Source organism: Eubalaena glacialis, chromosome 14 (assembly GCF_028564815.1).
Source record: "Eubalaena glacialis isolate mEubGla1 chromosome 14, mEubGla1.1.hap2.+ XY, whole genome shotgun sequence".
Lineage (NCBI taxonomy): Eukaryota > Metazoa > Chordata > Mammalia > Artiodactyla > Balaenidae > Eubalaena > Eubalaena glacialis.
This window is the reverse complement of record NC_083729.1, coordinates 26,998,049-27,013,392: the sequence shown is the minus strand read 5'-3', so window position 1 is coordinate 27,013,392 and position 15,344 is coordinate 26,998,049. Positions and strand designations below refer to the sequence as shown.

The 15,344-nt window shown below is 41.5% G+C and overlaps 1 protein-coding gene across 12 annotated transcripts in view; it reads right to left on the bottom strand.

The window, feature by feature from the left end:
• Nucleotides 1-15,344, bottom strand: part of LTBP1 (latent transforming growth factor beta binding protein 1) — a 419,947-nt gene that overhangs the window by 236,804 nt on the left and 167,799 nt on the right. For 6 of the 12 annotated variants that reach the window (XM_061210616.1, XM_061210619.1, XM_061210618.1 and 3 more), the window contains exon 5: nucleotides 12,545-12,712. In XM_061210616.1, coding sequence (XP_061066599.1) covers nucleotides 12,545-12,712 — 168 coding nt within the window. Of the gene's footprint in view, nucleotides 1-12,544; nucleotides 12,942-15,344 lie in introns of those variants that run through there. The other 6 variants (XM_061210624.1, XM_061210623.1, XM_061210627.1 and 3 more) reach the window with 2 other exon arrangements.

Below are 15,344 nucleotides of genomic sequence, written 5' to 3'. Positions count from 1 at the left end.
ACCAAAGAATCAACTGTGAAAATTCCAAGTTTCCTGGGCAAGATGACCGAAACATAACAGAAAACTGCTATAAGAGGTTATAGGCAGGTGAAGGCAATGTCTTTACTCGCTCCCTAGTGCTCTTGATCCGTCCAAAAGTGAGCTCTTGAAAAAAGTGATATATACTTCATTGTCCAGCTAACCTAGAGTGTTTTGGCCATGGAAGTTTTTCTTTTTTCAACAAGTTAAATAATATGTCAGACTTTTAATGCTTGGATAGTTTTTTCTTTCAAACTTGGCAACACGACCCTTCAAAAGGCATGTGTAAAGACATTTGGGTTAGAAATAACAAACCTGTACCCTCCCAAGGTGCTGTGTTTATTTGAACATGCGATGATGCTATCATTCAAATAAACACACTTGGCTTTCTTTTCTTTCCCAACAGCCATAGCACAGACACTTTGCAAACGGGTATCCACAGTAGCAATGGTTAGTGTTGAAAAGTGGTTTCTATTATACAATCACTTCTGAGATGTGCTTTTTTAAAAAAATGCCTCCTGTGCTAAGTGTTTTCCCATTTATTATTTCTTCAGTTTCTAAAGAATCCTCATAATAAAGGCCAATCAATCCTACTTGTTGAGTCATCCTGAGATATCCCAAACCATCTCGATCCTTGCACCCTCTAAAATCCAACGAGATCTCATATAAACAGTCAAATGCAAATCAAGCCTACAGAAGCCAGGGTCCAGTTTATTAGGGAACACACGTATGAGGAGGGCTGAACGAGCTGTCAGTTCGAGGCCCAGAATCATCACAAACAGAATACATTTGTGTCAGAATGCTGGAGGTTTTACCTAGAGAACTACCTGGAGATTTAAGAGGGAGGGTTCTCCAGGGACCCGAACAAAATTACCAGAGTGTGGGTCCACGATGTTGTCCAATGGGGAAAGAGGCGATGCTTACAGCAGAGCTTCTTAACTTTGGCACTGTTGACGTTTGGGGCCAATAATTCTTCGTTGTGGGGACTGTCCTATGCACTGTAGGCTACTTAGTGGCATTTCTGGTCTCTACCCATTACATGCCAGGATACCTCCCCCTCCCAGTTTGGACAACCAAAAACGTCTCGTAACCCTGTCAAATGTCTCTCCTGGGAAGCCAAACTTCTCCTGGTGGAGAACCATTAGACAAACTCAACTTTCCCCTTCCTATCTGCATTATGGGTGCGAACCAGATATTTCAGAGGAAGAAAGGAAACTGAGGGAGCCCCCAGCTAAGGCTATGCCTGCTGGATGTACCTAAAATAAGAGGATCTCAGAGACAAAGACACAGAACCCATGTGTCAGTAGCCGACACTGCAAAGAGGAAGAGGCCACACTGAAGGAAATACGGCGGGCTTTTGGTGGCACAAAGAAAGGGGAGTTTCAGCTCTACTGTCCCAGCTAATAAATTCATGTTGACCACTGTCCATTAATTCAACTTCTCTACAGTGTTGAAAGTGCTCTCAAGCACCGTGATCATAAGTCCAAATCCAGGCACTGTGGATAGGAAAGTTCAGAATAGAGATCTTATGTTATCAGAAAGGACGATGGCTTATGACAGGTTTAGTCAACTTGATATCATTCAAGTGCATCTTCTCTTAAAGACTAGCCTAAAATACTTTCAAAATGCTTAATGCTCCTAATGATGGTCCCACCTCCCCACCATAAACATTTTCACACAGGTGAATCCACTTCTCCATCCAGCGGCTTCATTAAGTCACCGCCAATCTCTAACAAAATGGACAACTGGCTACAATTCTGCTTTTGTGAGCGATGAAAACTCCCATTCGAAATGATCAAAAAGGATAAAAATGGCACACCCAGTGGGGACATGCAGAGCAAGACAGGCTGTAAAGACACCGGAGGCCTCCAACTTGAGCCCTGTCCACAGCTGCCTGGGATATGTCAGTTTGACTCAGCACTGACTTCTCATAAAGGCTTGTTATTTGTGAATGAAGATGAAAGGAACCATTCACCAGCCACCACCAAATGTTGGGTTTTCTTGTCTTAGATTTTGTCTTGAGGGAAGAGAGAACAGGACCTGATTTAAATCAGACCCTGACTTAGCTGCTGTGATTGCTGCATACCCAAATATTCAAACTCAGCCACCATTGGAGATCAGATTTCAAATAACCAGCTAAAATAGAGCCCAGAACTCTTGAATCCCAACCCAATTTCTAGGATAGACTCTTAGGCAAATTGGGCACTATTAGTTCCTGGTGCAGTATGTTTCTAAGAGTTAATTTCCTTAAATGAGATCCCTCAGAATTCTAAGGTTTTCAAGTAACTGCCAGGTAAAAAGAAGAAATACCTCTTCTGGCAGAAAATGGTCTATAATATGATGAAGTTTGACAGAAGGGAAATGATAATTACTGTATGAACAGCACAGTCAGGAGTCTTTTACCAAATAAGGTTATGATTTCTGCAGTGAGCGTATTTCAATGAAAGAATATTTTCAGCCTGAAGAGCCTAGCTTCTTTTTCAAAAATGGAAGAATAAATTTTGTTTAATACTAATGCATCTATTTATCAAGTACACAACTTTGGCATGAACATTATTTTTTTCTTTTCCATACAGCATGATGGTTTTCCGGGCACATTATAGGACTCTCAGATGTTTCTAATTACCCTGTGTGTACACCCAATAAAACAGCTGGCTCAAGATGTTATTAATACAAGAAGATCCAAAGGACTCATAAATCACCCTTCCTTTAGAAAGGGACAATGCAGTGGCAAAAAGTGACATATTTTAATCTTGCTAAATAGACTTAAGTATGTTCTAGTGCACTTTCCTAATCTGCCAGGAAAAGGGCAGTGGTCTGCTTTCCTCACTGCAAAGGATTTTAATGTCAAGTTTCCCTTTTACCTCTTCTAGGAAAAATTTGATGAAAATTAGGCTGAGTTTTTGTACTAGGAAAGCTTAGAAAGTCCCCATAATCCAGAACAAATTTTTATTGAATCTGATGGGCATCTGAAGTTTGGTCTCAGAGTGAAGAAGTCTCTCATTACTGCATAAAGTTCTTTCTTTTTTCCACCAAATCTTACAAAAAGCCAACACTGCAGTCATGCCAGTTTTTCAGTAATTATTGCATGAGTCTAAATTCAAGATAATGGAGTCAAGCAGTAAGCCATTCCTTAAACCCATACCCTTCAACTCAACAGAAAATTGAGTTTTAATAAGTGCATCGGTGAGAGCATTACATTAAATTGGCAATAGAAGGGCATCTGGCTCATCTCATTTTCTTTGTGATATAACTTTGGGAAATAAATCACAAACAAACTTCCTCACTAACTTCATCCTTCCCCATTTGGTAGTTATTTTATTTTCCTGGACTGCATAGGCTGAAGAGGACTGTGTGGCTGCCCTCAAAAACATTTTCACATCGTCTGTGATGTTAGTTCCAAGAGGTTTTTCCAACAATATACAAATTCATTATTCCTCCTCCACTTGGAAAATTTATATATACCTGAATATGACAAGCTGGTCCAAATGTTCGACTTTTAGACAATAGATGCAAAACTGAGCCCAACTCTTAAGCCAATAAATGCTGCAGGTATATACTATATCACATAAATATGACTTCAGTATCTATTTTAAGTCCAGCAGCATCTTTAGTTTGACCCCAACCTAGGAGTCCAGAGGTAAATGACACAAACGATGGCCAAGTGAACAGCACAAAACGGGATCAGATGTTATAATCCTACATCACTGGGGATGCCCCATCTCTTCAAGATGATTACTTTTCCTCCTGACCATAGCGTTTGGTTCCAAAGCGTGCTACATTGTTTAAATGCTCTCACCCTTGCCAGCAGGCTTGGCAACACGCAAGAGCTTCCTGGGTAAGCAAGTGAACCCCTCAAGGAGGCGGTACATGGTCCAAGGCAGAGGTGGGCACAGTGCTAGTAGGTTGTCTCTGCCATGTGATGATGGTAACTGACAATACTCTGTGGGTAGTCTAACCCGCCCAGAGCAAGCCTAAATGTAAGTAAAGAGCCTTCTGTGCACTAGTGGAGTTGGTACTAGTAGAATGCCAACATGAAGGAGAACTAGAAACATCCTCCTGTGTCTTTCTTGATGCTACTGTGCTATAGGGATCAGTAAACAAAGGAACCACCGTCTCTGTGGGACACAGGTAGCACACCCTATCCAAGAAAGGGACGTACTCTCCCCCAGTTCACAGGAGGTAGGGTTTGCTAATTAAGAGCAGGATTTGTTATTTTCAGAAGTAGAGAAAGATCTTCAAGGCAATCCAAGGAACCCACAACCACCTCCAGCCTGTTCCTTCTCGTGAGCCTCAGAACAGTTCTACAGGAAGGTCAAGGCATTATCGGATTCATTTTACCAGCATGGAATCAAAGAGGTTCAATCACCAGCCCAGGGTCCTGGGACCAGTCAGTAATACACCCGAGCTAGACCGCCGAGTGTCAACTGGCATGGTAATGACTAGGGGCAAAATAGGAAAAGATAAATAAATAAATAGCACAGACAGAAGTGTTTGAAATGGAACTTGAGGTTGTTCCTTAAAAGACTGTCAGTATTTAGATAGATGCAGGATGGGAGCAGGAATTCTGTGTAGTGGGAAACTGTACTAAAGGTATGGAAATCTAACTGCACTTTGCCCTGAGTAGAAAGAACACTGCAGTCAGTGTTAAAAATGTAAAATCCAAACTCCAAGCACAGTGTTACAAAGGTGCCCTTTTTCATGCATCTTGCAGATACTGGAATGTGTTCTTTCCTGTGACCCCAAGCCCTGTAGAGACTTCTCAGATGATTATTCTGCTCCTGTGATTTCAGTTGCCCAAGAAATCACGAAGAAGCTGTGCTGGGTAGGTGTGTACATGCCACCCTCACATGGGCACCTGCAGAGACAATGTGCTCTGTCAACCAGAATGAGTTAAGCATCTCCCAAGTGAGGCACTACACCAGCGCTGGGGATACCAACGTGAAGCAGACAGGGCCCTGTCCCCAGTTTGGAGCTCAGTGGAAGAAAGAGGCATGGCAACAAGTAAGGGAAGTGAGGCTCTGTAGCCTGAGTGGTGCTTGGCTGACTCTTGCAAAAGCAGTGGGTGATGCCCAGGCAGATTGGGTGGGGGAGCACACCCCCCAGGCACAGGCATCAGTGTGAACAGAGGCACAGAAGGCTTGGAGCACTGGGAGACCTTGGCACCCCTAGAGGCTCAGTTTGGCAGAAGCAGAGAGAAAGGGGCACAGCCAGGGAGCCAGGCGGCAGCTGATCCTGGAGGGGCCCCGTGTGCTATGCTAAGCAGTCTGGAGTTTTCCAAAGATCATTCCACAGGCTCAAGCTGACAGACTAGGAAAGAACACATGCTTTGTGACATTGTGTTGCAGACTCCAAGGAATTTTGAAAGGTCATTTATCCTAGGCTAGCCTAGCAAGACTCCTTTAAGAAGTCCCATCCACCCCCATGATACAGGCCAGACATAGCTTAAAAGCAGCGATCGATCACACATGACTTTCTTACAGAGCCAGCAGACGGCTGAACCCTCTTTTACCTAAGGTTTTTTTTTTAAACTGTTCTGACTACAGACATACTTTCTATACTACCCACTCTGATGCCCCTCACTTTCCCGGCTTCAGGAATCTTCATCTTCAATCAAATAGCACCCCATTTTCTCCCAATTTTGGCTTTTAGGGTCAACCTATTGCTCTTCCTTGGTCCGACCAACCCCTGGAACTACCTTTCCATGAAGCTCCCTTCCACTCACTACCCTCTCCCTAACACACACACACACACACACACACACACATGCCCTCATAAACAGAACCGATTTTATTTCCCTTACTTAAAAGCTCCAGTCAAAAATCATGTCATCGGTCTTATACAAAATAATGTTGAAGAAAGAAGTGACACAGCTTTTTTGGTAATTTGTTTCTACATCGAAGACCCTATCCTTTTTTAATTATAAATAACCAAGATTCCTTCTGCAATAATTCCAGGACCATTTTTCCACCCAGGGGACAAGACTTGCTTGGCTCTATCCTCTGTACGTGAGGCTCTTTAACTAAAGATATTATTAAATATGATTCCCTGATACCATACACATCACTAAAACCTAACCCAAAATGACATTTGGAAGAGTATGACTAAATGCTTCTCACACCAGTCTTTGGAGAGGCTCTACAGTTTAAATAAAATAACAAACACAGTCACAGAGTTTGATTATTAAGTGTGTGATGTTCCCTCCAAGAGCTCATCAGACTTCATTTAAGTCTCTGCTTACGCAGCATCTAACCATAGAGCCCTTCCTAACATGCCCGAAATAGTGACCCATACCTCCCACCAACACTCCCATGATCTCCCCTCTCTCAACTTTTTATTTCTCCATGGCATCTATCACTACCTGACATTATATCATATATAATGTTTCTGACAGTATATTTTTGATAGTGTACATCTGACAGTAATGTACACTCTTTTGTAGTTTTTAAAAATTTTGGTCGAATACATGTGATGTAAAATTTACCATCTTAACCATTTCTAGGTGTACAGTTCAGTAGTGTTAAGTATTATATATTCATATACTCTCTCGAATGTCACCTTCAAAACTGAAATTCAGTACTCATGAAATAATTCCTTATTTCCCCCCTTCCACCAACACCAGCAACTACCATTCTCTTTCTCTAAGAATCTGACTATTCTAGGTATTTCATAAGTGGAATCACAGTATTTGTCTTCTCGTGACTGGCTCACTTCACGCAACGTAATGTCCTAAAGGTTCATATATTATTGATATATAGCCACATGCTTTTAATATAGCATGAGAGCAAGGACTTTGCCTATTTTATTCATTGCTATATATTCCTAAAGCTTAAACCAATCCCTGGCACATAGTAGGTGCTCAGTAAGTATATGTTAGATGAATAACGTTCCCAACACCTGCCTTTTAAGGGTGCTTCACAACTTAAATAAAGGCAGTGCTCTACATTATGACATTTACTCAGTATTAGAAGATAATTTTATGAGGCTAAATATATTTTGGAGTAGTTGCACAAGTTCATAAGCACTCTAACTTGCCCAAATGAAAGGCAACCATTGTATTGGCTAATCTTTAGAAAACATAAAACCTGTACAATGCGTTAAGGGGAAAATATATGCACCAGTTCAAAGAGTGACATGTTGCCTTTCATCGGTTTCTGTGCTGGATAAACACCAAGGGATCCAAACAATGATAAGAAGGTGAACTACTCAGTGTCTGAACTAAGCCGCTCCCCAAAAAGTCTCAATGCTTCTCCCGACTGAGCAGTGATGTTGGTTTATTTAATGCCTCACTGAGAGTGAATTTTCTTCCATCCTTATGAGGAGAACCTACATAATGAGTGTAGCATCAAGGACGCTTCCATTCCACCCCAAAACACTGTAGTATTGAGTTGGCTTTCTGACATACATGGGGAGATTCCCAGTGTAGGGCAGCAAAGGAACCTCGCAACAGGTGAAAGCGGCTAGAGGTTGTCATCATTACTATGGGCTGTTCAGAGCTTATTTAGACTACTAGATCACTAGTTTCCTGCCTAAAAAACTGAGAAACCTTCCCTCTCTCTTTTTCAGAGTGATAAATATCAATGTCCCCTTTTCAGAGAACTCCTTTAGTAAGTTCTGAAAGAGTAAAAGCCAAATTCCTAAGCTTGAAATTCAAGGTGCTCCACAGCCGTGCCCCAGTCTACCTTCCCAGACTTGCCATCCAGGATTACTGCCTTTCATGCTTTCACCAGTAAATGCAACTCCTCTCAATTTCCACAAACCACCTGTGACTGCATGTCTCCATGCCTCATTCAAATGGGTAAATTCTTCCTTCCCTTATCAACTTTACCTCTCCCTTCCCATCCACCTTTATTTTGGAACGTACCATTGTGTCAAGTTGCACTGCCCCCATCAGTCTGCCGTCAGACAACCTACTCCTGCTATGAGCCAACGTGTTTAGCAGCTGGGGAGAGCACAAAGAACTGAACAGAAAAGTCACATGCCATCGCTTCTCTCTCAAAGTATCCTTCCTCAGCTAGAAGTGGTATCTCCTCTTCTGAGGTCCTGCTATGAGCTTTCTACCTTAAATGAGGGTTATTTACATTCACTCCTCATCTCCTCCTCAAAGCATAAGCTCTTCAAGGGCAGCTTTACGATTTTCTTGTCCTGGAAAATCTAGCACAATGTTGTCTACATAATCACTTAACACATGGTCATAGGGGGCAACATAGGAAGAGAAGAGGTTTTTAGACTCTGGAATAAGAAAACCTGACTTAGGGCTTCCCTGGTGGCGCAGTGGTTGAGAGTCTGCCTGCCAATGCAGGGGACACGAGTTTGAGCCCTGGTCTGGGAAGATCCCATGTGCCGCGGAGCGGCTGGGCCCGTGAGCCACAATTACTGAGCCTGCGCATCTGGAGCCTGTGCTCCGCAGCAAGAGAGGCCGCAATAGTGAGAGGCCCGTGCACCGTGATGAAGAGTGGCCCCCGCTTGCCACAACTAGAGAAAACCCTCACACAGAAACGAAGACCCAACACAGCCATAAATAAATAAATAAACAAATACTTTAAAAAAAAAAGAAAACCTGACTTAAAGTCACCTTTGATCAAACCACTAAAGCCTTGGTACTCACATCTATAAAACATGGATACTACCATTTACCTCTCTCAGGGGAAGCAAGCACCAAATGAAATAACATGGGATCATAGTTTTTAAATTCTCAAATACTTTTTATCAGTATTCAATTGGTGCTAGTGGAACATGAGTCCCTCATGACTCCTCAGAGAAAGCAGCATCACATAAACCAAATGTGTCAGCTTAGCAATTGTGATTGCCTTTCAATCTCTTTCTCTATAAGTAAGATATGCCAAGCAACAGTATTATTTTATTTGAAATATTCTACTTGTGGCAACAGAGAATTCCTATGTTCTTCTTATTAGAGAAACTTATAACTCTATAAGCAACAACTTAAAAGTCCCAGGAGGTCATCTTCATTATAGCCCCATGAAATGCAAAGAAGCCATTAAAACTGGGGATATGTTTCCATTTTGTAAAAAGGCAAAGGCAGGAAAGTGCAAGGAGGCAAAGGTCAGAATGCCACAACAAAAGTCATATTTAGAGTTTGCTTTACAGAAAATTCCCCTTAATGTAAATATTCTGTTATATCATGTCAGTATCACATTCACAAAAATGAGTTTATCTTAGAATCTCAGAGTACTTCCCTTGGACATCATCTTCACTCAGGCCTCACTTTTAGAGTCACATTAAGTAGAAGTTAAGGTTATTTCTCCCACTGAATTCCCAGGAAAAGAGAGTACATGCTTAACTGTCACAAGAAATGCACCTGCCTCTCACATCTGACCAGCCCAGACTCATAGTCACCATAGACCAGAAAGAAAAAACAGAAGCAGCACAAAAAAGGGAGGCAGGAACCTATGTCACCCCTGTGCCTACTAAACCCACCACCTACCTATTATCACCTGCATTGTGTGGATGAGTGACCTGAACCTGGAAAGGACAGTGAGCCAGGTAAGCACGACCAATGGACATGAAGAAGCCAGCATTCGAACCCAGGGCTATTTGACTCCCGGTTGCTAATTCTCTGTTATACCATCCGGCCTTCCCAGAAAACCCAACTCCCTCAGGTTCTTCCTTTACTTGTCCCTCCTACACATCACAGTCAGACCCCAGAGAGTTAAAGAGGACACAGGGAGACCTGGGCTCCAGTCCCAGCTAACTGAATTGCTGTGTAATGAAGGGAGACTCACTTAAGCCAGTGTACCTCAGTTTCCTTGTCCAAAAAAATGGTGACAATAATATCCATTCTACCTCTTTCAAAATAACTGGACATCACCATGGAAATGTTAAAAATTATTTCTGCTCTTCTGATCATCAAAATGGATTATTTAATTAAGGTGCCTTAACTATGAAATCTATATGGTTTTCCCTGTATTATTTTGACTCCTTGGGGCAGGGGTCAGCAAACGCTGGCACTAGAGTCAAATTCAGCCCACTGACTGTTTTTGTAATGCAGCCACACCCTTCCCGTACCTACCATATCTGGCTGTTGTCACGATACCACACAGGGTTGAGTGCTTGTGACGCACACTGTATGGGCTACAAAGTCTAAAATATTTACTGTCTGGCCCCTTAAAGTTTGCCAGTCCCCACCTTTTAGTAGCCTTAAATATCAGAGGCCAAAGAGTAGCTGACAAGTTACAATACATTTTGAATTGTCCTCAAACTACTATTTTCCATGTAACACATCTTATTTGTCAAAAGATTTAACACATTGTAAATACAGATAGTGAGAAAAAATCAATTAGAAAACCACTTCCTGTAAGTAATAAAATTATATTAAACCAGTAAATCCCCAGAAGATATCTTACATGCCTAAAAATGAATTTTGAAATTTTTTGTATTTCTAGAGAATCATAATCTCTAAATTCTACAAAATTACCATCTTCAGTAAAATAATTTTTAAAACTTGTCTGTCAAATTACCCTATATTTGAATTGAAGTACAGAAGAGAAATAGCTCAGGATATAAATGAAACAATTCCCATGATTTCCAATGTGAAACTATTCATTACTATGCCCTCTCCCTTTTACTATTATTTTTAAAAAATTAAACTACTTTGCCAATCCTTTTGTGGCAGAGTTTTAGGGCCAGTTTTGAGATTTTTTGGTAAATAGTTGTGTTCCGTTTTGTATTTTGAATAGGCTGTGTGTATCCTGTTCCTAAACATCTGCTCTAATGCCAGAGAGGAAAGTGTGCAGCATGTTTTCACAAGTAGACTTCCTCTGCTTCTCAAAGCCTTCAAATATTTAGTTTCGAAGTGAATACACTGTGAGCCAAAAAATTACCACCCACCCAATTACTTTGTCATTCCTACTGTAAAGGTTTATGAAAAATGCCAAAAGGAAGAGGAGCAGACATTATCGATGATGATGGAGGAAGAAAAGCAATGAGAGTAAGGAAAGCAATCAAGGAAAGTAAAAATGGGAATAAGCCATTTAGCCCGTAATAACCTAATTGGGAATTGCTTTTTCTCTTCCTTGTCTATAGCCCTGTAAAAAAGCCGAAAAACAATTTTGCTTATTACTGATAAAAAGTCCTAGGATTTTAGAGAGGGACTGAATTTTAGACATCACTAAATATAAGCCATTTATTTTATGGATGAGAAACACTAAGGTCCAGAAATATTAACTGTCACACCCGGTGGATTAGCTAGTTACTGGCAGGACCAGGACCAGAATCTAGTTTCCTGATCATCAGTTTAACACACTTCCCAGTAGACTCAGCTCTCTGTCCTGCTAAAGCATAATGTGCCATTTGGCACCTAACAGTTAAATTCTTTTAAAAAATATGCCTGAAGTACCCCTATCATAGCCAGGAAATTAACAATACCCCTTTAAATAGTATCTATGGGCACATGTTTTTTCCAAGTATAGACTATCAAGAACAGTGCTTTGACCTCAAAAGAAACCGGAGTCACAGTAAAACCGTAGGATAATCAAAGAGCTAATAAGGACTTCAAACTGCCTCCTTGTATTTTGTCTTGATGGAAATCAGTTTGAAACAGACAGCCCCCCCCCCCCGCTAGACACATGCTCTCAAGACTAAACAGCAATATTCCATAAAAAGACCAGATCTAGCCAGTGTTATTATCTGTCTGACATTTGGGTTATTCTTGTGAGTAACTCATAAAGTATCATGGGTGTCTGTGATTATTTGAGTACACATGGCAAACCATAATTGGTCAAAAAATAATAAAAGACATTTTTCCGTGACAAAAATACCATATTGCATGACAACATGGCAGTGTGACAGCATTCAGTGGTCCGCAATACTTTCTCCGTTTACAAAGTAGTAAAAAAGAAACAAGAATTTAAAAGTAAAAAGCCTTTCTGCAGTAACTACCATAGTTCATATTTAAATTATGAAAGATTAAAAGGCTTTAAGTGCTGACAGTAATCCACTAGCATATCTTCCCCCAAATCCATGTCATATATCAACTTATAATTTAGCCTTTTGATACACAGCAGAAACGTGGCAAAAGATGCAAGTCTGTATCCCTTTCTACAACTGAAATACAGATTTTTGACAATTTTTAGAAACTTTTTAGAACCTGGCTATTTATGACATAAAAGTTTAAATTTAACCACTACCATCCAAATTTTATAACGTGAGTCAAATCTAACAAAAATCCTACTTATCACTGAGCAGATAAAATTTGAAATTGATCAATGCAAGCTGTACATTAGGGTCTTAATTTAAAGCCTCTCCCCTTCTGTCCTACTAATACCTCCCCATCACCAGAAGGCTGTATACATGATAAACAATTAGGGGCAATACTCTCCTTGCCATCTCTCTCAGAAACCAAATACCAAGTTAAAAATTATTCCGAAAGTAATTTAAAGGATCTCGTGAAAGCAGCATATGCGTACTCATAGACAGAAACCCATTCAAGCAGAGATCAGTGTGAATGGAGGGGGTGTCTAAATGCTACGATCTCAAACTCTAGTCAGTAAGGACAGTTAGAACTCACCCACTCGGAAGTTCGTGGCTGTCAGGGTGTCGGCAGCGTGACCGTTCTCACTAATAAGAGTGGTGGTGTTCCCCTTCTCACAGCTGTTCTGACAGCTGCCCTTGGTGCAGGTCACTTTACAGATGCTCGGAGTAAAGACCACCTTGATGCGGCCAGTGTGGTTACTCACTAGGAGTGGAGGCAGGGAGAAAAAGAACAACAAACACATCAGCTTAGTATCCATGAACTTGCCTTGGAAGGTTTAAAAAAAAAAAAAAAAAAAAAAAAAAAATGAAAAAGAGAAAGGAAAGGAGGGAGAGGGGGAAAGAGAGAGCCCACAACCCGACAGGTTAAGGAAAGAGGGAAGCCTTTAGTGCTCGCTGCTCTGTATCCAGTGGTGTCTCTGAAACAGGAGTAGGAAGCTTAGCAAACAGAACTCTGGGATGCACTCCAAAACCACATTTGAAGTCGAGTCACTGGAGTGGGATTACTAACCACAATGCTGCACTTTATTCACGGGCAGACAAAGAGCAGTACGGAGGGCACGACAGATGAAAGAGCCAGCCCTGACAGGCAGATGTAATGCACAGAGGTTGGCCGTGCACCTAGTGGTGAATAAACTCTTGTGTCCTCGACTTGCATACTTTCCCTGTTCCTCCACTTATTAAGTCACTATTTGCAGCCCGACCCCTGGAAATGTTTTAGGCATGCAGCATGTCTGAAAACATCTGTCTCAAATCTCCTGGCACTCCCAGCTGAAGTGATCAAATCCTGTGACGCAGCTGCAGGAGCCCAGTGCTTTTTCACAACTCCGGGCACTCCTTCTCCATATAAATTTATGCAACCTAAATTTTGTTTTACTGTAAACAGGGTCCATCTAAGAAAAAGAAGGCCAAGTCCCTGGGCTAAAGGATTGCCTCGGTTAAAATGCCACCCTGGAGCTCTCACTGCGGCTCCTCACAAGCCACCTAAAGGAGGTATTTCTTTCATTCATACAGCCCTCTTTTAAAAACCAGATGCTATCACCTGTTACACAGCAGAGGCGGCACAATATCACATAATGGACACTCATCTTCAAGTCAGATTCTGGGTGGTAATCCTGGCTCAACCATGCTATGACTCTGGACCTGTCATTTCACCTTTTCTCCAAAACATGAGAGAATTAGAAATGATGTTTTCCAGCCAGTTTTAACCTTCAATGTTTATCAGGGGTCAGCAAGCAATGGCCCTGGGATCAAATCTGGCCCACTGCCTGCTTTTGTAAATAAAGTTTTATTGGAACACAGCCACTCGTGCATTTACATACTGTCTACGGCTGCTTTTGTGCAGTAACAACAGAGTTGCACAGAGAAGGGATGGCCTCATCCAGGATTGCCACTTGCAGCCAGGCCCCAATGTAAACTCGGGCAAAGCACAATACAGATACCCTATTTTGACATCCACATTTGTGAAATGCCCCCAGCCAGGTCCTTCCGCTTCCCAGGAGCCTAGACAGAAAGCAAAAATGGTAGCAGCAGCTCAAGAGAGCGGAAGAGACATGATTCATCTTTGAAGCGTTAAGGCTGATTGGAAGCAGTGCCCTTTCTGTGGTCACTGTGTTACTGCAGTGGGCAAAGGAAAGCCTGCCTTTGGGTCAGCCTATCTTCTACCATCCCCTGCCCAACAGAAGAGATTCTCCCCCTTTATATTGCTTTGGTTTGACCAGCATTGTGTTTTCAGAAAATCATCCAAGAAGCCTCTAAAGGCTCACAGCAAAATAAAATGTGGTCAAATCTGAGCTTGGAAACAAAAACCTTAACCAAAGGAGCCGTTAGAATTTCAAGGTTGGAATGGGACATCAAAGGTTTTCTGACAACTTTTATTTGAACACCTCTAGTGACAGGGAGCTCATTACCCGCTAAGATGGCACATTCTAGTTATGGGCAGTTCCTAACAAGTGCTATTCTTAAGCTGAAGTTATGTCCTCACAGTCAGCTGCACCCATTAATCCTAATTCACCTCCCCACAGTCTCACAATCTAATGCCTCTTCCACCTGACAGCCCTTCAACTCCTCACAGACATTACCACAGAAGCCAAGAAAGCTGAAGTTACTAAGGGACCTGAAGAGATCCACTTGGGTTGGCCCTCTCACTTAAAAGAAAATGATTCTTCTGGAGCAGAAACACCCTCAGTTCTTTTCAAATGGTTTTCCAAGACTGTTTCTCATTCACCCGTGGTTCTAATGCAGGAGATCAAGACACATAATCTGGGGTGGGAAGATATCCTAGTGGCCAACCAGGTCTTCCAGCCCCTTGCAAGATGGCATCCAGAAACTTTTTCCACAAACAGCCAAATAGTAAATATTTTAGAGCTGTAGGCCTAAAGGACTCTGTTGCAACTATTCAACTCTGCTGCGGTAGCAGGAAAGCAGACTGTCAACAACAGTATGTCAATGAATGAGTGGCTATGTCCCAATAAAACTTTATTTAAAGACACACAGTTTTCAAACCAGTGCTTTAAATGTTTTCAGGACATTTAAATTTTCTCTAGGACTATACCTCATAAATTTTAAAAACTACAACGGAATGCTGATTCTACAACAGACAAAACTCACCTAGTTTGATTTTTTTTTTTTTTACAGTAGAAGAAAAAAAAAAAAAATCAGCTTACTCTAAGTTGTCAGACCAAGCTTACAAATATCTTGAGAATACTGTGTGTGTGTAAGTGTGTGAAGCCCAAGACAAAAAAGAGACAACATCGTCCCACTTCAAAAGAATATAAACTTCTATTTTTTTCCTGGCCCTTGGAACAATAATGAAGTTGGAAATGGTGTGCCAACTA